Source organism: Symphalangus syndactylus, chromosome 17, assembly GCF_028878055.3.
Source record: "Symphalangus syndactylus isolate Jambi chromosome 17, NHGRI_mSymSyn1-v2.1_pri, whole genome shotgun sequence".
NCBI lineage: Eukaryota > Metazoa > Chordata > Mammalia > Primates > Hylobatidae > Symphalangus > Symphalangus syndactylus.
Genome location: NC_072439.2, coordinates 95000438 through 95022878, shown reverse-complemented (window position 1 = coordinate 95022878; position 22441 = coordinate 95000438). Strand labels below are relative to the sequence as shown.

Here is a 22441-nt window from a genome sequence, read left to right as displayed (position 1 = left end):
CAGAGAAACAGTAGTCCAAAGCGGTGTTCTCCGGTAGAGCAGCCACGAGCCATATGTGGCTACTCAGCCCTTGAAATGTGGCTCTGCAACTGAGAAACTGAATTTTTAATCTGATTTAATTTTAAATAGTTTAAATTTAAATAGCCACAAGTGACTGGTGGCGACTGTGTATTGTAAATCATGTCTAGACACCAAACTGGAGGGCTGCATTCCAACTGGTTCAATCTCCTGAGCTGAGTGTGAATGAAAACGGAAGGATATAAACCCATCCTGGAGGCTGCCATAGTGGAAAACCCTCTGCATTTCACCACTCTCCAGCTGTGTGATCACAAAGCCAGAGCCAGGACTGAGTCTGTGACCTCATCTGTACATTTGGGGTAATAATGCCTCTTTCACAGACTTGTGAGCACTGAGACTATGAATCTAAAGGGGCTTTGAGCACAATGAAGAGCCAAACAAGTAGAGGGTGTTCACTAATTAACCGGTTAGTTAATTACATCCTGCTGCCTCCAAAGAACATCCTAAAGCTATGTACAATGATGTATAAAATACAGTACAGCAGTTAAACATAGCTGCAAAAGAATGGAAACAAATGATTGCAGGGAAACGAAGCACACCTAACAAAGAAGCTAATACAAAGATGTATAATAGGGAAATTCTAGCTTTCTAGAGGGCAAATCAATGAAAGAGGAAACCTGGTAAAAAGGGAAACTTCTGATATCAGTAAGTTAAAACAGAGCATTTGCTGTGGAAAAAAATTTGACATAGTGACCAATTCTCTGGATCTCAACGGAGAGGAATCAGTGTATTTACTATAAGCAGTGTCCTTAACAGAATCATTGGGATTGACACGGTGATGAGTTGTGCAGGGTCATTTTATATTTGGCTTTGGTCCTGGCCCTAACTACATCCCCCTCTCCATTATAGGAGGGCTGATCTATCTTTGCAAATAACATACTTGTTTGGGAATATAAATCTTTAGTATTAGCTCTGTAAGAACCATCTGTAAGAATAGTTGTATCCATCCCAAACAAAGCATAAAAATGCACGATTATTCACTGAGTTTAGAGCTGTGTCAGAAGCCATCTTGAGTATCTTTTGGTAACTGGGAACCTTCCACTCTACATACAGAGGAGGGAAACTGTCCTTTTAGACTGTCAAGAATTTTAGCATTTGAAGGGATGTCAGAATATTTTTCAGAAGAAATTGAGATCTACAGAAATAAAGTGGTGTTCCCAAGATTAAACAGGTTAAGTGGCAGAGTGGAAACCAGATACTATCTCCTGTTTTCTGACCTCTACTATTTATATATATGACTGTCTTTCCCATATTTTAATATTGGTTAATGTTGGATTCTCAGAGGTATTAACTTCTGTTGTAATATCCAAAGAATACAAGTCATTTTCAAACAGGCTTTCTAATTTGCTAGCAGCTGACATACCAACTCCCTAGTTAACTCAATTAGGCTAGTAGCATAGGTATAGTATGAAGAACTAGTCCCATGTTTATCTCAGGACCCAATCCTAACCCATATGAGAGCTATGGTGCTCGGCAATGTTGGAGACTACATCTCTACTTAATCCCTCCTCCAATTACTAGATATAATCATTTAGAAAGATCCACGGAGCTGTAGCTAGCACTTCTTCCATCAATTACTTCTTAAAATGAATTCACAATATTTTTGGCTTTTGACATTCTATAATAAGGCCCCTAATATAAATCGACACAACAGAAATTTGGCAATGACAGTATTAAGATAATTGGCCTGGAAGAGAAAATATGTAAAAATGGCTTTGAAAAGATTAAAGTATTGTGCAAATAAGAGATATTTCTTTCTTACTATTTTTCTTCAAAGAATCTTATGACTGTTTTCATTTTATAACAGAAAATGGAAGATTGCAATGTAGACTCCTGCAAATTTGGGATGTCAGTTTCAAACATCATAAAACCAGGACCAAAAGCCAGTAAGGTATGATTTCCTTCTTGACATCACATAGCTCTTTCCCCATAAAGCTGGTAAAACATTTCTGACTTTCACATATTTTTATAGTCCTATTATTTTGCCTTATCCTAACAGTTTCCACAGTTGGTTTGCTGTTTCTTTCATTTCTGAATTTATCTATGAATTTATTCAACAAACACTACCTGTGTACGCTAGGGCATTGTGCTAGGTGCTAGCAGATAAAGAGGCTTCAAAACAAGACACACTTGGCTCTGGGTTGGAGGAACAGGTAGACTCATAGAAAAATCGATATAGGTGCAAATAAGTGCAACGCAATGTGCCAAATGCTATAATCAAGGCTGAAGAAAGAGTTTCAAGAGTCCTGACATGGGAGTGAATACTGTTTCTGGGAGATAAAAGCACCACAGAGGAGATGACCTGTGAGCTTGGCCTGGAAGGTGATTAGGATTTCTCCAGGGGAAGGTCCTTGCAGTCCAGACAACTTGTTGAAGGAGTCACTTTAAGGCAGCCACACACACACACAAAATCACTATTGTGACAAATATACTACATCGAGATGTCTCTGGGCTCATTGCACAGTAAAGCCTTTTTGTTGTTATGCATTTGGAAATATCACTTAGCAGCTTGTTAAGCTCCCTGTCGTTGATGGGCTTGCAGAGTCCAGTGGAAGCCATCATCGCCTTGCGCCAGTTTCCATTTTCCTCGAGCCTGCAGAGGATGTCCGTGATCGCTCAGCTAGCTGGGGAGAATCATTTCCATGTCTACACGAAGGGTGCCCCAGAAATGGTGGCCAGGTTCTGCAGATCTGAAACAGGTACTAACACTTTTCTCTTTCAAGAAGCAAAATACTTTTTTTTTTCTTTGAGACAGAATCTTGCTCTGTCCCCAAGGCTGGAGTGCAGTGGCATGATCTCGGCTCACTGCAGCCTCTACCTCCCAAGTTCTAGTGATTCTCCTGCCTCAGCCTCCCAAGTAGCTGGGGTTACAGGAGCATGCCACCACACCCGGCTAATTTTAGTATTTTTAGTAGAGACGGGGTTTCACCACGTAGGCCAGGCTGGTCTCGACCTCCTGGCCTCAAGTGATCCACCTGCCTCAGCCTCCAAAAGTGCTGGGATTATAGGTGTGAGCCACTGCAGCCAGCTGAGACCAAATACATAAAGCCAACAAACACAGAAAGCTTCACAATCAGTGAACGTGGAGCTGCTTGTTTCCTGGGTAGGTGCAAAGTAGGCCCAGTAGATCCTAAGAAGCAGGGGTGATAATTTCAAGGCTCGGAGGCAGCGACTAAATATCTGGCTGTGGGTGCAGTAAGAAAAGTACAACCACAGTGGGGCATCTGGGAAGGAGACAAGATGTGAAGCTTGCATCAGGAGCCAAAATAGGGAGCTACTGAGGGTCAGAGAACTAGGGGAGGTGTGAATGAGGGAAATGGAGAGGTCTGGACGCTAGGTAAGTTACGCAGACACGGCTGCTCTGTCACCTCCAGGGAGAATCAGATCGATGGGAGAAGAATATAGAAAAGATAAATATCTTAGAAATAAAAGTGATCGGAGTAAATTCAATGGTATTAGAGCAAGATAATTTATCATTTTCACAGCAATTTCATCTTTCTGGGCCAGACTTTGAGCTGATTTGTATTGCTTTTTAGTCTTATAAACATATGCACTCTTTAAGCGGCAGCCAGATTTATAAGAATGTTGTTGCATTCAAATGAGTTCATTTGGATAAAATTGGTCTTTTGTCTTCTGATTTTGATGTAGACTCTCCATGGCCATCAACTTGTGCAGAGAATTCTAGATTTGGCAAATGATTCCTTTAACTTCTCTATTGGGAGTCTTTTTTTAAACCTTACAAGTAGCCCCTTTTCTTCTGTCTTTGATCTTCAGCATAGGTCTCATTAACTCTGTCCTTCACTGATTACAACATATACTGTGTTTGTTTTGTTTCAGCTACACGGGTACAACTGAGCATCTTCTTGACATTTAAACTGGTGTCTATTGTCCCTGCTCTCTCAGTAAGGATTTGGGCCTGTCACTTGGCACTTATTTTCCTGGCAGCTCTTTCAGTCCTGTTTTCCCAACTTCCAATCTTTGACTTATGCTAATACTACCTTCAGTGATTTCCACCACCACCCTACCCCATTTTTAGAAATACAGAGCTAAGAACTTTCTTGAAATTAGATTCCCACCTCCATGAATATTTTAGAATTACAGAAAGTCTAAAATGAATGGAGACAGAGAAATCTGGAACTTCTCATTTTATGGATGAGAAACTAAGGTGCAGAAGGGAGACTGAACATGACTAAGGTCCACATGGAAGTGGAAGGGAGAATAGAACTTAGTCGATTTGCCACCTAAGCTACTATACCTCCTATTGTTCTGTGGTTCCCTCTAATACCCTTATAGGTACATTATAAATCATGAAGATTTTATAAACATAGTTGTGACTGCCATGCTAAAACACACAGATGTTGGCATTGTGTCATCTTTCACCTAAAGCAGGAGTTGGCAAACTTTTCTGTCAAGAGCAAGATACTTCTTACTTTAGGCTTTGCCAATCATGGGGCATCCGTTTCAATTCCTCAACACTGTCACTGAAGCCTCAAAGCAGCCATAGACAATGAACAGTCAAATGGGCATGCCTGTGTTTCAGTGAAATTTCATTTATAAAAACAAGCTATAGACCAGATTTCGCCTGTGTATCCTAATTTTTTTTTGACCCCTGATCTAGAAGATCAGCTGTTTCTCTCATTTTATCTAAGTACCCCTAGTCCTGAGGTCTGTTCTTACTGAACCCAGTCGGTGCATTTGACACCCTGTTTGTCTGAGTCAGCTTGTGCTATTATAACAAAAGACCATAGACCGCATGCTTGAACAACAGAAATTTATTCCTCACAGTTCTGGGGGCTGGAAAGGCCAGGATAGAGGTGTTGCCCAACATGGTTCCTGGAGAGGGCTTTCTTTCTGGTTTGCAGATGGTTGTCTTCTTCCTGTATCCTCACATGGTGGAGGGAGATGTGTTTTCTTAGGGCATCAATCTCATTCACAAGGGCTCCACCCTTATGACCTAATTACCTCCTGAAGGCCCCACCTTCAAATACTATTGCATTAGAGATTAGGCTTCAACATATGAATTTTGGAGGGACACATTCCATCCATAACACAGTAAATGACCAGCACGGCTTTGACATTTTTTCCATCAGAATAATAAGAACACACTGATGAAGTTGTTTGTGGCCTTTAGCTGAAGCTCTAAGTTTTCTATTAAAGCACTTTTATGGAATGAAAGTTAAGACAAGGTACAATGGCTGTGTCCTGGAGTCTTGCTTAGACCAGCCTTCGACATGACCTTACACTTACCTGTTTCTTCTACCCTGGCAGTGCCCAAGAATTTCCCACAGGAACTGAAGAGTTACACAGTGCAAGGATTCCGTGTCATTGCTCTTGCCCACAAAACCTTAAAGATGGGGAATCTTTCAGAAGTGGACCACTTAGCCAGGTAAGCAACTCAGAAATTGGCACTAGAGCAGGCTCCGTGTGCATGAAGTGCGAGTCCTGGAGATGGACAGATGAACAGTTCTAATCACCTGGAAGGCTCACAGAGACAGAGAATCAATCTTGTACAGTCCCCTGACTCAGAGATGGACAATTGTAGGTGATACTGGAGACGACTTGCTCAAGTCACACTGCTGGTTGGTGGAAGAACAAGGATGGTACTTGAGAGCTTCTGACTCCAAGATACCAGTGTGTTATCTCTGCTTGGCACTATGTTATGCCAGCTTTAGTCACAGCTCTCATCCCATCAAAACAACCAACGCTCCTTCAACCTCAGAGCATTATGTGACCAATCGACTTGGGTGGCCCACACACAGAGAGGTTGAGAGAGGGAGACAGTTGGCACTTTGAAAGATTTTGAGAATCCTTTAGACATGTTTTTTTCAGTGCTCAATACTACAACACCTCCTTCGTATCTGTGAAGGTAACAAGTGCAAAGTGAATTACTTATGAGAAATAAAATTCAGTATTCTTAATTACATTACAGGGATAAGTTGTCCTCATTAGCGGATAATTTATAAATTATTATTTCTTTCAACGTTCTTCAGTTGTTAAAGGCTATTTTCAAATTATCTATGACAAAGAAGTAAAAAAATACTGTGGAAAACTGAATAGCAGAAAATCTATTTATTTGTTACATTGGATTTGTGTTGCTGGTAAATGCTAGTTTATATACAGCTAGCCCCTTCGTGTAAAATACTGATATCCTTGGTTTAACATTATTATTTGCAACCTAAGTCCATTGACTCTAAGTTAATTAGTAAACACAGTCCTTCCTTACTCTGTGCTTGTTTCACCATCTATAAAATATGCAATTGGATGATCTCCAAGGAGGCCTTCAGCCATGACATTTTAATATTTGAAACAGGATCACAAAGCTCATTTTGAAATATATGAATGTCATTCTCAGATTTAACATTCCAGGTGTTAGCTATTCTTGAGCAAACATAAAGGTCCAGACCACATAGGATTTGTAATTTTCTAAACACAAATTTGAATAATCAACGTTAAGGACATGTGTGAAGTAAAGAGCTATGTAGCTAGTGATGGAGTGTAGCCATCAGCCAGCTGTCACATACAAACGCAGCTGTGTTGTTCTCATATAAGAGCCACTAGTGGCATAGACATTATAAATATAACAAAATAAGAAAATGAAGATAAAATGTGCTATATTTCCAACCATTCCAGGTTTTTTCAGGGAATATCAGGAACTTATTATACTTCTTAGAATTTAGTTACTATTTTCAAACAGGGGAAAGGATAGGGTTTTGATTTTTCTTAGAATCAAATTCTATTTAGCAAAGTTTTCCAACTAGAAAAATTTAAAACTTCTTAAAAATTGGAGTCATAATGGGGAAGTAGAAAAGTTTTTTGAGATGACTTAAAAAGTCACCCCAAACTAAAACAACAGGATAAATACTCCATCAAGTCTCACCCCTTCACCGGTTTAGCAAATTTGCATTGAACTTAACTGTATGTCAGATGCTCAAGGAATTGAGAACTTATTTGGAAGTGAATAAAATAAAATCCTTGCCCTCACGAATATATCCTAGTTGGGGAAATAGATTAGAAAATAAACCCATACAATATTGTCCCACTAGTGTTTCTTAAATGACCTGAGGGGGAAAGTATAAAGTAAGCGAAGAGGACTTTTTAAAAAAGACAGAGAATGTCATTTTGCTTAGGCAATCAGCAAAGTCCTCAGAGGAGCAACATTTTAACAGACATCTAATAAGAGAGAAAGACACACAGATATCCAGAGGAAGAGCATTGCAGGGAATAGAAATGGTGGGTACAAAGGCTTTGACACAAGCACTGCTGGGAATGTTGTAGGGTAACAGGCAGCCAAGTGCCTAAAGTAGTGAACGAGAAGAAGCATCATAAAAGAGAAACAAAGAACATTTGCCTGTTTTTGCTTTTGTTGCCTGTGCTTTATGTGTCATAGCCATGAAATCATTGCCAAGACCAATGTCAAGAAGATTTCTCCCTATGTTTTCCTCTAGTAGTTTCACAGTTTCAGGTCTTATGTTTAAGTGTTTAATCCATTTTGAGTTGATTTTTACGTATGGTATAAGATAAGGGTCCAATTTCATTCTTTTGCTGGTGGATATTAAACTGAAAAGCTTTGCACAGCAAAGGAAATAACAGAGTGAAATAGCAACCTGTAAAATGGCAGAAAATCTCTGCAAACCATATATCTGAGAAGACATTAACATCCAAAATGTACAGAGGACACAATTCAATAGCAAAAATCAATAAATAATCCAATTTAAAAATGAACAAAGGCCCTGAATAGACATTTCTCCAAAGACGTAAAAATGACCAACAGATATATGAAAAAGTGCTCAACTTTACTAGTCATTAGGGAAATGCAAATCAAAACCACAACGAAATACCACCTCATACCTGTAAGGATGGCTATTTGAAACAAAAACAAAAGAAAACAAGTGTTGACAAGGATATAGAGAAATTGGAACCTTTGTAACATGGTACAGCTTTTATGGAAAACAATGTGGAGGTTCTTTAAAAAATTAAAAATAGAATGTTTTTAATTTTTTAAAACACTGGATCACCGTGTGATCCAATGATCCAAAATCCCACTTCTGAGTATATATCCAAAAGAACTGACACTGGGATCTCAAAAAAAGGTATCTTCACCTTTATGTTCATTGCAGCATTATTTATAATAGTCAAGATATGGAAACAACCTAAATGTTCATCAGTGGATGAATGGATTTTAAAAACGTAATATGTACATATAATGGAATATTTTTAAGCCTTAGAAAAGGAGAAAATCTTGCCGTATGAGACAACATGAGTGAAACTGAAAGACATCACGCTAAGTGAAATAAACCAGTCACAGAAGGCCTAATACTGTGTGATCCTACTTATCTGAAGCATCTGAAATAGACATATTCATAGAAGTGGAGAGTAGAGAGTAGAATGGTGATTACCAAGGGCTGGGAGGGGTGAAATAGGAAGTTGTTGTTAATGGGTATAAAGTTTCAGTTATGCAAGATGAATACATTCTAGAGAAGTGATTTTAACATACATGCACACACACACATAAAACAGGGTAGAAGGAAACTTTTTGAGGTGATGGATATGTTTATTACCTCGATTATGGTAATGGCTTCACAGCTGTATGCATATTGTTCAAATCTATCTCCCTGTAATCTTAACACCACGGTGCACAGCAAAATGAACAAAGATCAAAAAAGAGTTCTTGGCCCCCAAATTTACTTTTTAAAAAGCCACCCAAGAATCAGTCCATTTCAGAGGAACGTTCCTACATAACTAATGCAACCCAGTTGGACTATAAGCCATCACTTTCAAATTCTGAAAACTGTTCAGAGCCCTGTCTGATGCCAGTAAATATTATTCAAGGTGACAGATGGAGACTAAGAAGAATGACACCGTCTTCAACTACTACTATCGTGTCTTATATGTATGCAGAATGCCCTTAATAAATGCCAAATACACTGAAACGATTGCAAGCTCAAAAAAGACAAAGTTCTGAGAAATTAAAAAATAAAGTATGTTTGATTAACATACTTAAAAACCAACAGAAGAGTTGGAAGATAAGCACATTGTTTTTAAAAATAAAGTTGGAAACTGGAAAAAACAGATTTAGAAGTGGTTGCCTCTAGGAAGGAGAGGGGTGAGGTGGTGTGGAGACACAGACTATTGGTTTTCATTATAAGCTTTTAAGTTCATTTTGATTTTTAAAATGTGCCCGTATTGCATTAATACAACTTATAAAGAAATTTTTAAAAGAAATAAATCGAACTTTGAGCCTATATAGATATACTTTAATATTGATTTTCTCCTGGATACAAAGAGAAAAAGTGGAGTCAGAGTTAACATTTCTGGGACTTCTCATCATGGAGAATCGCTTGAAAAAAGAAACCAAACTGGCCTTGAAGGAACTGAGTGAGGCCCGTATCAGGACTGTGATGATTACAGGTATGTATTTGTTTCTAGGGGACTGGCAAGTTGATTGTATCCTAGGCATAAGAACAAGATGTGTGAGCTGAGTGAGTTATGTGTCAGACACAGGGAAAAATGTTCTGTTGTCGAATTTGTTACCCTGTAGTCCCTTACCTAAAAACATGTGCAGCTGCCCCGACAGGACCAGAAGCTTTGGAGGTAAGGACCGTATCTCATCCTCTTTGTCTAATGACTACCCCTCCTAGCCAGGATCTGTGCGGTGCCTCAAGGCTCACAGTAAATGAGCAAGAATGGGTGTGTTCTCATCAAGAAACCCAGTGATCCCTCTGCACAGAGGATTAAGTCTCTGGTTGATGGTCCTCTAGGGCAGTAGGGCCAGGCATGGTGTATGATCGTCAAACCCAAGCAGAGCCTGACCCTGTGTGTTCTTTGCTTAGTTGGTTTCCAGATCCCGTGGATGGTTTTATGTTATCAGGCTGAGATCATGCTATATTCTCCACTAACAGTTGTCTGTCTTCTGAGGAGTAGTCATAAATGCTTCAGTATTTCTTTATTAATTCACACATGTTTTGAAATACACATGGACAGGATATGATGCAGAATATGGAGAGGGAGATGGGAACATAGTGTTTGCCCACTAGGGGCAGTCTACAGCAGAGAGGAAGATAAAATAAGGCAGAAAGCAGTAAATGCCCTCAAAGAACACCAAGCAGAGTGGAAAAGGGAGACCTCAGTTCTTGTTGCTGAGGGGAGGTTTGTACATACAGCAAGCAAAGTTTCTTTGTCTTCTAGGTGATAACCTTCAAACGGCCATTACTGTTGCAAAGAATTCTGAAATGATCCCTCCAGGAAGCCAAGTGATCATTGTTGAAGCCAATGAACCAGAAGAATTTGTTCCTGCCTCTGTGACCTGGCAGCTGGTGGAGAACCAAGAGACTGGACCTGGGAAGAAAGTGAGCAAATGTTAGAAGGCCCCTCCTTGGGCCTAGACTGATGGAATACAGTCCTGGCACTGCTCAGCCTTCTCTCAACTCCAGGAGTCATCTCAGTAATAATCCCTCACATCTGTCCAGAGTTTGACAGTTTGCAAAGCATTTCCGCCAGCTCTGGTTGCCTGTGAAAATCACCTGGGGGAGTTTCTAAGCTTCTAGCGCAGGCTGCATCAATTAAATCAGAACCCCTGGGGTAGGAGGTGGCATCAAGTGCTTTTCCCAGTGGTTCCAGTGTGCAGTCGTGGCTGAGAACTACTGATTTACACTCAGATTTTCCACTTGGTCATTAAAATAACCCTATGCAATTGGGCAAACCATTAATTTTTACAGATGAGAAAACTGAGGCTCAGAGCAGTAAGCTTGCCCAATACAAAAACTGGTGAGTTGCAGAGCAGGAAAGCAGACTTAGGCCTATTTGATTCCACACAGATCCATGAGCATTTAGATTGTACTATACCTATGGCATGAAGCTAACAGAGGCTGGGCTTCTCTAGATAGAAAGCTCCCTCTGCTCTTGTGACAGAATAGCTTTTTCATATGACGACAATGGGCTGTAGCCGTACATTCCATCACTAAAGGTAACACCCATGCTTTTGTGTGAATTCAAAGATATGGCCCTGCAGGTGATGAATTACAAAAATGCTGCCTTCCTCCAGGCTGACCAGCCTTTCAGATTAAGTATAGAGTGGGCCTTTGTGCAGTCAGGAGTCTTTGTGCAGCACACAGACTGCACAGCTATACAGAACGGCCCTGCCCCTACCCTGGGAGGAGGTGGGTTAACTTGCCTCAACCTCTAATTGCATGGGCTGTGAAAGATGACAGCTCTCCCTCTGCTCTCAGCAGAGTTCTGGTGCTTATTTCCTTGTGAACCTACTTGCTTCTACATCGGTGCATGCTGCCTGAATTTCACTGCATGCTGTAACCCAGGTCCTTTGTGAATTTTAACTAACAGTCCACTCACACTACTCATTCATGATTTAATGCCTCTGATGAAATTTTAGTCCTCACCAGGAGAAGTTGTATCACAGTTTCAGGCCTTCCTCCTCTCTGGGTCCCTCCACCATACTTCGTCTCCCCACATTCCCAGTGCAAGCAAAAGGAATTCCTGCCCTTGTCTCAGGAGGGATGCTTTAGAACATGTCTTTTGTTGGTTATTTTGCAATTGGAGATAGAAAGGGAGGAGTGTGTCATCTTGCCTCCCAATTCAGCACAGCAATTTCTTTTTGTTTCAAATACAATGCTTTCCCTGAGATGAAGTCATCTGATGAATAAAATTTTCTCACCTCCTGCAATATTTGAATTTAGAGTCCTAAACACAAATGGAAGTCTCTCCGAGGAATGTTGCATGAAAAACCATGATTAATTATTGATATAATGAATGCACAGGCATTCATCAGATGCTTTCTCCCTAACTGGGAACCAGGTAGGTCTAGAACCAAGCCAGAGAAACACCTTGACAAGTGAAAGGTAGGAGGGAAAGGGTTTCAGAAAAGGATTACTCCTGCAGTGGGATGTACAGTATGGAAGAGAATCTGGGAACCATGATAGAAAGAGTTACCTGTTGAGGTGGGGTCATAACAAAGGTCAGAGGCTGGGTCCTAAAAGGAGTTAGGCACCGAAGAAAGAGTGCCTACTTTACAGTGAAGACAATGAGGGTGATTTTGGAATAAGTGAATGGCAAGACATCTTAGAAAATATAAGCCTGCATGAGGAGGAGAAGGAAGGAGGGAAGAATTTTCCTATTCTTGTAATAACTAATTGGGACCTAAGAATAGTTAGATTTCTTCAGTAGACTGACATCACACATATTGTCTCCCAAGACAGGATCCAGAGTACCATACTGTCCAAGCATCATATGTTTACATAATCTTGGGGAGAATGTTTTGAGTGTTTTTTCCTATGGGTAGAAGTGCTGTAGGCAAATTACACATTATTTTGTTGCTGACCTTCACACTGTTAGGCAACATGAAAACTCTTCTTTCAAGAAAGCATAGGAAAGCAGAGACACTCCTTAGGAATCAATGTAGAAATGATGCCCTTTTGATTTTAGGAAACCTACATGCACACTGGAAGCAGTTCAACCTCTCATGGGGAAAGAGGAAGCTGTTACCATTTTGCAATGAGTGGGAAATCATACCAAGTGATATTTCAGCATTTCACCAGCTTGCTTCCAAAAGTAAGTACTGAAGAAATGAAGTGTTTTGCTTTGCTCCTCAAATTAGCGAGGTGAAAGGAGGAGGAGAGTATTGAAAACAATGATCACTGAGGTTGCCTCACAGTTACAGAATAAACACCCCCAAAGGAGTACTGCTCCTGAAAAAGTTTTCTGGCCCCTTTTATGCCTTCTCGGTCCCAGGCAGACCCACGGCCTCCCGTTCAGAGTTTGAGTTCTGGTACCTTCTCTCACCCCTGTGGCCAGTTCAGCCTTCCTCCTTCTTTCCCTCCCCACCCAGGAGAATGGCAGAGTTCCAAACATGCTGCTTGTTTTGAGGGCCAGCTTGTCTCTGAAACTGACCAGCTCATGTTAGGCTAAGCTCTATTCCCCTTCTTGTCTGGATTCTTAAATTACAGCAAGAGGAAACAAAGGCCCCATGGTTTATTTTCAGAGTCATTTGTTATCTTGTCCTCTGTGTGTCCTGTTTTAAAATAGTGCTGTGCAGGGTTGCACTGTCAACGTGCAGGAGATTAATGGAGCACAAGGGGAGGGCAGCAACTATCTGTTAGCAGTGTCTTAAAAATTCTGTCATCCTAGCAGTCAAAGACCACAGAATCTAGACCCCAAAGGCTTCTAGAAAGCTCTTAGTTCAGTTAATGGAAAGCTGAGACTCAGAGAGGTGAATCTGCTTGTCTAAGGTGTGCACAGCTAGCTGGCACAGCTGAGAATAGAGCCTTGTTTCTCAGCTTCCAGCCTTTCCTCTGTCTATGCTATGATTATGGAGATGGTGTCTATCAGGAAAGAACTGTGTTTCCTCAAGCATTTTTATTCCATATGCTCTGCTGCTTCTTAGTTACTGTAGTATTATTGATTAATGGTCACCCCATCTTGGAAAAATGGTCTGGGAAAAAGGTAATGGAGTTGTGATGGAGGACTTTAAGTGAAATTTCAATATTATAGTGTTAAATCTCTTTCTTTCCCTTCCTGGTATTGGTCTAATGACATACCATCCAATGCTGTATTAAATTAGTAACCAGGAATGATTTTTCAGGGTTGTTCTTTTATTTTTGAAAGTTTTCTTCTTCTCAGTCATATTGCAGTGGTTGTTTTTCCTTTTAGATTCTGGTGAATGGAACAGTTTTTGCGAGAATGTCTCCTGGGCAGAAATCAAGCCTTATTGAAGAATTTCAGAAATTAAAGTAGGTGTCATGGCATGAAAGAAGAGTATGCTCATTAACTATTGCTACCTATGGGTCAATAATTCAGGTGTGAGTCAGAATGGCTATTACTAAAAAGTCAAAAATAACAAATGTTGGCAAGATTGCAGAGCAAAGGGAACACTTATACACTACTGGTGGGAGTGTAAATTAGTTCAGCCATTGTAGAATGCAGTATGGCAATTCCTCAAAGAGCTGAAACAGAACTACCATTTGAACCAGCAATCCCAATGCTGGGTATATACCTAGAGGAATATAAATCATTCTACCATAAAGACACATGCATGTGACTGTTCATTGCAGCACTATTCACAATAGCAAAGACACAGAATCAACCTAAATGCCCAGCAATGACAGATTGGATAAAGAAAATGTGGTACATACACACCATGGAATACAGTGCAGCCATAAAAAAGAATGAGATTATGACTTCTGCAGGAATACAGATGGAAATGGAGGCTATGATCCTTAGCAAACTGACGCAGGAACAAAATCAAATACTATGTGTTCTCACTTATAAGTGGAAGCTAAATGATGAGAATACATGAACACAAAGAAGAAAAACACAGATATTGGGGTCTACTTGAGAGCAGAGGGTGGGAGGAGGGAGAGGGGCAGAAAAAATAACTACTGGGTACTGGGCTTAATTCCTGGGTGATGAAATAATCCGTAAAACAAACCTCCGTAACATGAGTTCCCTTGTATAACAAATCTGCACATGTTCTCCAAACCTAAAATAAAAGTTAAAAAAAGGGGATTAAAAAAAATTCAGGTGTGGCTTAGCTGAGTCTTCTGGCTCAGGATCTCTCTCAGAGATGTAACCAGGTGTTGGCCATGACTACAGTCAATAACAAATGTTGGCAAGATTGCAGAGAAAAGGGAACAGTTATACACTATTGGCATATTGGTATATTGGTATATTGGTATATTCCCCACTCAAGCCAGTGCTTGAGTGGGGAGAAAAATCCCTCACCAGCCTCACTCACATGTTGTTGAATGCTCAGTGCCTCATGAGCGGTTGGACTGAACCTCAGTTTTTCACTGGCTAGCGGACAGATGCCAACCTCAGTTCCTTGTGACAGGGGCCATTTCATAAGGAAGCTCACAGTGTGACAGTTGACTTCTAAAAGAGTAAGCAAGCAAGAAGAACCAGAGACAGAGAGAGCCAACAAGACGGATGTTGCTGTTTTTTATATACCAGTCTCATCACCCTTGCTGTATTCCCTTCCTTAGGAGCAAGTCACTAGATCCAGCCCACTTCCAGGGGAGTGGATTACACAGGGCATGGATGCCAGGAGCTGGGGATCACTGAGGGCCATTTAGAAGTTGCCTATTCCAGAGAGCATTTGTTCTGTGGCCCATAAGGCATATATCTTAGAGAACCCTCCCATGCTTAGATGTAACAGAAATAGTGGGGCAGGTTGTACACCTTAGAATCAGAAAAATGGGGAAGTAGGTGAGTTATACCCTGGAATTATTTTAGGTTGGTCCATTACAAGATATGTGAATAATTTCTGGTCCTCTTAGCAAGAGGTGAAATAGCATTTTCCCTTTATCTGGCCCCAGTAGGGAAAGTCAAGAGAAAGTCTTTTATTACCCCCTTCAAAAATAAAGATGACCAAGTTACATTATAGTGAAATGGTACTTCTTGAGACCATACTTCTACCTATTGCTTGCTGGGAATGTAATAGTTTGGGACTGCAGAGTCTAGGAAGTGAAAAGGAACATAGGGTAGTGAATCTTTAGATGATGGCTGGTGAGTTGTTGGTGATATCAGGAGACACCCTATTACTGTTAGATTTTGTTACCCAAGCAATCATAGGGAAGTCTTAAAAACTGCCTATTAACTTCCAGAATGCCTGAGGCTGGGTAAGTAACCAGTGACTAAATGACTATTTCATTCACATGATCATTACATGATATTCTGAAGAAAGTAATTTTACCTTTTTCAAATGCCTGAGAAATTCTGCCAAATAAAATGCCTAATTTTGAAAAGCCATATTCCCCTTAAAGAATGAATTCAGGAAGACACACACTGTCTCAGAATGAGCTGTCTTCTCAACATCCCAATCTTCCTCCTCATGCCTTTGTCATTAGCAATGTGTGTAAGGCTGACTGCATTCTCTTTCTGAATTCAGGGAATACTAGAAGATGATAAGATTCTTGATGTGATGTAGAGACTAAATGTGTGCTTTAAGCCTGAATGGCTTTAAGCCTGAAAAAAGCCATTTTTCAACAATTGTGGGTAGTCATGACATGAACATATATAGCATGATTATTTTCATCTACACAACCCAGTATCGGATTGAACCATAGGGGTATGCCTACATTTGACTTGTTTTTTTTTTTTTTGAGATAGAGTCTCGCTTTGTTGCCCAGGCTGGAGTGCAATGGTGCAATATCGGCTCACTGCAGCCTCCGCTTCCAAGGTTGAAGCAATCCTCCTGCCTCAGCCTCCCAGGTAGCTGGGATTACAGGAGCGCACCACCACGCCCAGCTAATTTTTTCTATCTTTAGTAGAGTTGGGGTTTCACTGTGTTGGCTAGGCTGGTCTTGAACTCCTGAGCTCAAGATCTGCCCACCTCAGCCTCTCAAGGTGCTGGGATTACAGGTGTGAGCCACCACACCTGGCCACATTTAATTAACTATTTTTGACCTATAAAAGTGGTTCTTTCTTATGCATTAACTAATAATAACGAAGTTCTAACAAAACTTTATTTTTTCTCCTTATTGATTTTATAACTCTGTTTTTAGAAAAATGCAGCTAAGTCTTTAAGAATATTGTCATTTATCAATACTTATAATCAATAACTTATAACAGAAGGCAGGCAGTGTCTTACATCTGAAACTCCTTTTCTTTGGCAGCTGTATTAACTTTTACTCTTCTATCTGTATTGTGCTTGCACACCAAACTGATATGGATGGAAAAACATATCTTATTTTCACCCTGACATGCATCAAAAATATGAATATACGTCTCTAGTTATATCTGTTAAACTGTTTTTGAAATTTCTCATCCTGGTATCTGACGTACACATTGCATGCATGTACACACACCACTTTTCTACCTCTGGGTCATTGTTAGTGACTTTGTGGATCAGGGGAGAGAGGGCACTCCAGGTGGAGGGACAGCATAAACAGAGACCCAGAGATGAAAGAGTACAGGGCTATACCTTTATGATGTGAAGAACAGCCTCTTGGTGTTTTAAGAGGTAAAGTCTAACCTGAAAAGTCATGGGTGAGACATGGGCTTATCGTTCCAGGCTTTGAAGGTGGCTCATGCAGGCATTTCATTGTCAGAGCAGGAAGCATCTGTGGCATCCCCTTTTACCTCTACTGTAAATGCTCAGCAACAGTCAGTGACTAAAATGCAGCTGGATTGGGTTATGATCTCTGCATTAGGTTGTGTGGGAAGTGCTCTGCTCATAACTGCATACTCTTAAGCTTGGCCTTGGTACGTATCATCAAGCAGGACTTCTTTTAAAGTATGCAACCACTGTTTTGCCGATGTCCTTGGTTATATCGCTACCATTTCAATGTGATTGATTGAAACAACTTAAATAATGCAACGGCCTTTTCCCTCTGGGAATATGTCTCTCCAAACCATTTTTCTTCAGCCTGATTCCAGGTATGTTCAGGGGACACACACGTACACACAAATCACATGTGATTTAGTTATGATGGAAAATATTCAAGTGAGCTGTTCACTTTTCTTACCTATTAATCCTTCTTCTCCTGTCTCCCGCAGTTACTATGTGGGCATGTGTGGAGATGGAGCTAATGATTGTGGGGTGAGTAGAAATGGCTTTTGCTCAGGCAAGCCGCTCACTAATATCCCTCTGGAGGACCTCAGGCTCTCCTGGAGTTTGTCTCTTCATCTTTCCACCAGCAACCCTTTGATTATTTTGCTGTTTATATCCACCTGTACCTGAGTGTAGGTTGGAAGTGGAGAGGAGTAAAGGGAGATGAGACACTTCCGATGCTTTCTGGAAACTCCTAGAATAATAAACACAAAGGAAGGCCACTTAGACTCCCATATTTCAGGTTCCAAAGATGGAACTTTACAAGTCTATCTGCTTTAAATCTTTCCTGTTATCAGTAATGAAATGATTTCTCAGGAGGTGATTTCTTCCCTCCTCCCAAGGTCACACAACTGATAAAGACTCAATGAAACAAAGTTTGAAACTGATGATTAAAGTTTTGAATTATATGTAAATTATATTTATTCCTGCCAAACTTTCATTCTCTGGTTAGTTTTTAAAAGTTTGCTCCACCCAGAACTCTTTCACTCAGTAAAATCCTAGACCAAACTATTTCGTTATTTTATGCTATAGAAAAAGCTAAATAAAATGATTCTCAGCAAATTATTTTTCATATGCAGTAGAAGGGCAGTGAATGTTTTATACTGAGTTTTAAAGACAGGAAGGAAACAAATAGTCTACCTTCAATATTATGTACTTAAGGAAATATTTCAGTAGCTGATTTATGGGACAAGAAGTGAAGAAGATTTCTTTGTATTTCCAAAGCTTCTTAGAGATTTAAGATCTTGGTATTTGTTTTATTTCTCTCTTAAATATTATTTCCAAATTTCTCTGAAAACTATGTTTATAGCTAGAGATTTATTAAGATGTTTTTGCTTTATGTTTCATGAGAAAAAGCTAATTTTTAGTCTGTTCTTTCAAATCTAGAATGCGTATCCTCTCACATTAATTATGTGGAGTTTACAATAAAACAGAAAATCAAATGCTAAAAGGGACATAGTCTCTGCCTCCTAAAGAGTTCATTGTCTGATGAAGAAAGAATCATGAATAAAACTAACCCTAACATAAAGTAGATGGTCCTAAAGTATATAATAGAGATACGAAATAGAGATCAAAGAGGAAGAAGAAAATGTCCTAATATTTATTAAACCTGAATCTAGTATGTACGGCTCATGGTGCCAGGTACCCTGTAGTTCTATGGAACTACAGATATATAAAAGTTCATTTTATGCCCACACAATTCTTATAGGATTGGCCTAGGAATTCTTTCACCTTTGTTCATGAAGATTCCCACCAGGTACCAGAACTGAAATGGTGAAGGTCCCCAACCAACGTCCATTCAAATTCTGTCATCTTTTTAATTGACTTTTTGAATGAGGGCTTCCATCTCCTTTTCACATCTATACTCCCCACAGGCAGGGCCCTTGTATGCACACGCCCACATGCACACACACATGCATGTACACACACCACTTTTCTACTTCTGGGTCATTGTTTGGTTAGTGACTTTGTGGATCAGGGGAGAGAGGGCACTCCAGGTGGAGGGACAGCATAAACAGAGACCCAAAGATGAAAGACTACAGTGTTATACCTTTATGATGTGAAGAACAGCCTCTTGGTGTTTTAAGAGGTAAAGCCTAACCTGAAAAGACATGGGTGAGACATGGGCTTATCATTCCAGGCTTTGAAAGTGGCTCATGCAGGCATTTCACTGTCAGAGCAGGAAGCATCTGTGGCATCCCCTTTTACCTCTAAAACAACCAACATCCAGTGTGTGCCTCATCTCATCAGGTAAGTCATTTTTTCCTCTTCCACCCCTACAATCAATGGGCCCATTGTCTGGCTCTGCAGACAGAATTCAACTACAAGCTAAAGTGATAAATGCTGCAACAGAGGTATGGGTGAAGTGCTATTGGAGAACTAATGAAGGGGGCCATTAGTGTTACTCAAGAGTGCTGGTAAAAGCCACAGAGAAGTGACTTTTGCTGAGCCTTAAAGGATAGGTGGGTATCATGTAAACAGTTGAAAGCTTGCCTTGATGTTTTAAAACTAACTATTTCTTACTTTTTCTCTCCTCTATTTGGTATGTTGGATGCTTCCTGTAACATTTATCTCAGGAATTTTGGATGGATGAGGAAGGAGAAAGGAAATACTTCATTAGATAGCTTCCCTAAATACTATTACATGTCTCCAAAATGCAAATTAGTAAATATCCAATATCTTTTACATAAAAGTTGATTGACAGTGTCAGGGAAGGGGAAGTGAGATGGTTTGGCTTTGTGTTCCCACCCAAATCTCATCTGGAGTTGTGGTTCCCAACCTGTTGCCTGGTGGGATGTGACTGGATCATGGGGGCAGTTTCCCCGATGCTGTTCTCATGATAGTGAGGGAGTTCTCATGAGATGTGATGATTTTTAAAGTGGCAGTTTCCCCTGTATGCTTTCTCTCTCTTGTCTTGTGAAGAAGGTGCCCACTTCCCCTTCACCTTCGCCATCATTGTAAGTTTCCTGAGGCTTCCCCAGCCATGCGGAATTGTGAGTCAATTAAACCTCTTTTGTTTATAAATTACGCCGTCTCAGGTAGTAATCTTTATGGCAGTGTGAAAATGACTAATACAGGAAGGCATTAAGAGACGTTTATTTTCACAGCATGCTTCCCTCACCTCCACTCCACTCTCATTTTTGATCTGTCTACTTATATTTTAAATGTAGTTAAGAACAAAATACCCAGTTTTATGTTTTATTCATAAATCTGATTTCTCTTTTGTTTCCTATAGCACTTAGGGATAATTTCTGGGCATTTTCATGGGCAGTGATCTGAAAGCCATTGCCAGATTTTGAGATTCATACAAAAAAGATAGCCATGAAGTTCCCCAGCATGTCCTTTGGTGCATCAGAATAAACAGGTCACTGGCAGGAATCACTGACCTAAAAGTAGCAGGTCTAAAATTCCACACCCCTGGTTGGCTGCATATCAGCAAGACAGCTTTGCACAACACCCTGAACACTGGGTGTCTGCACTTGTGTCCTTTCACACCCTCAAACACGGTCACTTCCCCCGCCTCCGAGGCAGCTCCTCTTCCCAACTCCCACTTTCCTTGCTTCTAAGAATAGTTTACTCCTTGGAGTCTGCCATTGAGGTTCAGACCCTTAGAGTGCATTTAACTCCTTCCTCTTCTTCACCCATCACCAAACAAGCATTATGTTTTACTGATTTATTTTGCAGAGTATCTCTAAGCCCTTTGGTTACTATCTCTAGTGTCTTAACCTTGGTTTGTGTCATGGTGACTACACGATGATAGTACTCAGAACCCTCACCTTATTTTATGTTTTTCATTGTCAATACAACTCATGGAGCTCTTTACAAGTGTGCTTGGAAATGTAAAGAATGAGAGAGTCTTGCCCCCGGAGAATATACATTCCAGCAAAAATTGTGTGTGTGTGTGTGTGTGTGTGTGTGTATGTATATGTGTAACATGTTACACATATTTACATACACATATACATATACATGAATGTCTATATAAATATGTGTGTGTGATCGCTTCTCGGCCTTTTGGCTAAGATCAAGTGTAGTGAGTATAAATATGTGTGTGTGTATATATATATGCATATATACATATATACAAATTTATTGAGCACCTCCCATGCATCAGACATCGTATATATATATATAATTTTGTGTGTGTGTGTATAAAGCATGCCTGATGCATGAGAGACAATAAATAATGTATATATTTGTGTGTATGTGTGTGTATATATGTTAATGTATGTATATATGTAAAGGAAATATTTCTCCTTTAAAAAAATTTGGTCTTAGCTGTTAATGCAGTAACAGGTTTTCTGAATGGTGGATTATGACAGGTTAAAAGAAAACAACGTGAGGTAGCAGCACGTGATGCAAGAGTGGGACCTCAGCAAACCAGCTCTCCTTCAGCCTCCTCTGGTCAGGGCAGAAGTAATCCACATGGGACGTGACCCACATCCACTTCATTTATATGTGTGTGTGTATATATATACACGTATATATGTATGTATGTATATATACATGTGTGTATATATATACACGTATATGTGTATATATGTGTATATACACGTGTATGTATGTGTATATACACGTGTATGTATGTGTATATACACGTGTATATATACGTGTATATATGTGTATATATACGTGTATATATACATGTGTATATATAGTGTATATATGTATATATACACTATATATACGTGTATATATGTATGTATATACGTGTGTATATATACGTGTGTATATGTGTATATATACGTGTGTATACATATACACGTTGTTTTCTTTTAACCTGTCATAATCCACCATTCAGAAAACCTGTTACTGCATTAACAGCTAAGACCGAATTTTTTTAAAGGAGAAATATTTCCTTTACATATACACATATATACATACATTAACATATATACACACACATACACACAAATATATACATTATTTATTGAGTGTCTCTCATGCATCAGGCATGCTTTATACACATACATACACACACAAAATTATATATATATATACGATGTCTGATGCATGGAAGGTGCTCAATAAATTTGCTTGAAATAAATTAATGTCCAAACAATACAGCAAATGTTCTGGCAGTTGAGTGTGAGAACTCAAGCCAGGAGGGAAGGTTTCAGTAGGGGAGTTGCAACTTGAAAAATGGGTGAGACTTATATGAACAGAAAGGAGGTGAGAAGGAATTCCAGGTGGGGAAAATGCGGCAGCCATGTTTAGACACAGTGTTGTAACTGGAGAATGCAGGGGCCAGTTGGCGCAACTGGGCTAGAAGACTTCTCAGATGAGAATTGTGGTGGTTAAGCT

The 22441-nt window shown here is 39.9% G+C and overlaps 2 protein-coding genes and 1 pseudogene across 4 annotated transcripts in view; 2 read left to right on the top strand and 1 right to left on the bottom strand.

The window, feature by feature from the left end:
- The window catches only part of ATP13A5 (ATPase 13A5), a 127305-nt gene that overhangs the window by 66889 nt on the left and 37975 nt on the right, over positions 1-22441 (top strand). For all 3 annotated transcript variants that reach the window (XR_010116698.1, XM_063621987.1, XM_063621988.1), the window contains exons 15-23: positions 1886-1969; positions 2621-2777; positions 5347-5464; positions 9362-9486; positions 10264-10424; positions 12514-12639; positions 13738-13817; positions 17584-17626; positions 19278-19387. Coding sequence is in view for 2 of the 3 variants with exons in the window: in XM_063621987.1 (XP_063478057.1) it covers positions 1886-1969; positions 2621-2777; positions 5347-5464; positions 9362-9486; positions 10264-10424; positions 12514-12639; positions 13738-13817; positions 17584-17626; positions 19278-19387 (1004 nt within the window). In the remaining variant the exon portion in view is untranslated. The remainder of the gene's footprint in view (positions 1-1885; positions 1970-2620; positions 2778-5346; positions 5465-9361; positions 9487-10263; positions 10425-12513; positions 12640-13737; positions 13818-17583; positions 17627-19277; positions 19388-22441) is intronic.
- Positions 17814-22441, bottom strand: part of PLAAT1 (phospholipase A and acyltransferase 1) — an 81217-nt gene continuing 76589 nt past the window's right edge. The window contains exon 5 of the transcript XR_010116701.1: positions 17814-17831. The gene's annotated coding sequence lies outside the window, so the exon portion shown is untranslated. The remainder of the gene's footprint in view (positions 17832-22441) is intronic.
- LOC134733406 (uncharacterized) lies at positions 21136-21242 on the top strand (annotated as a pseudogene).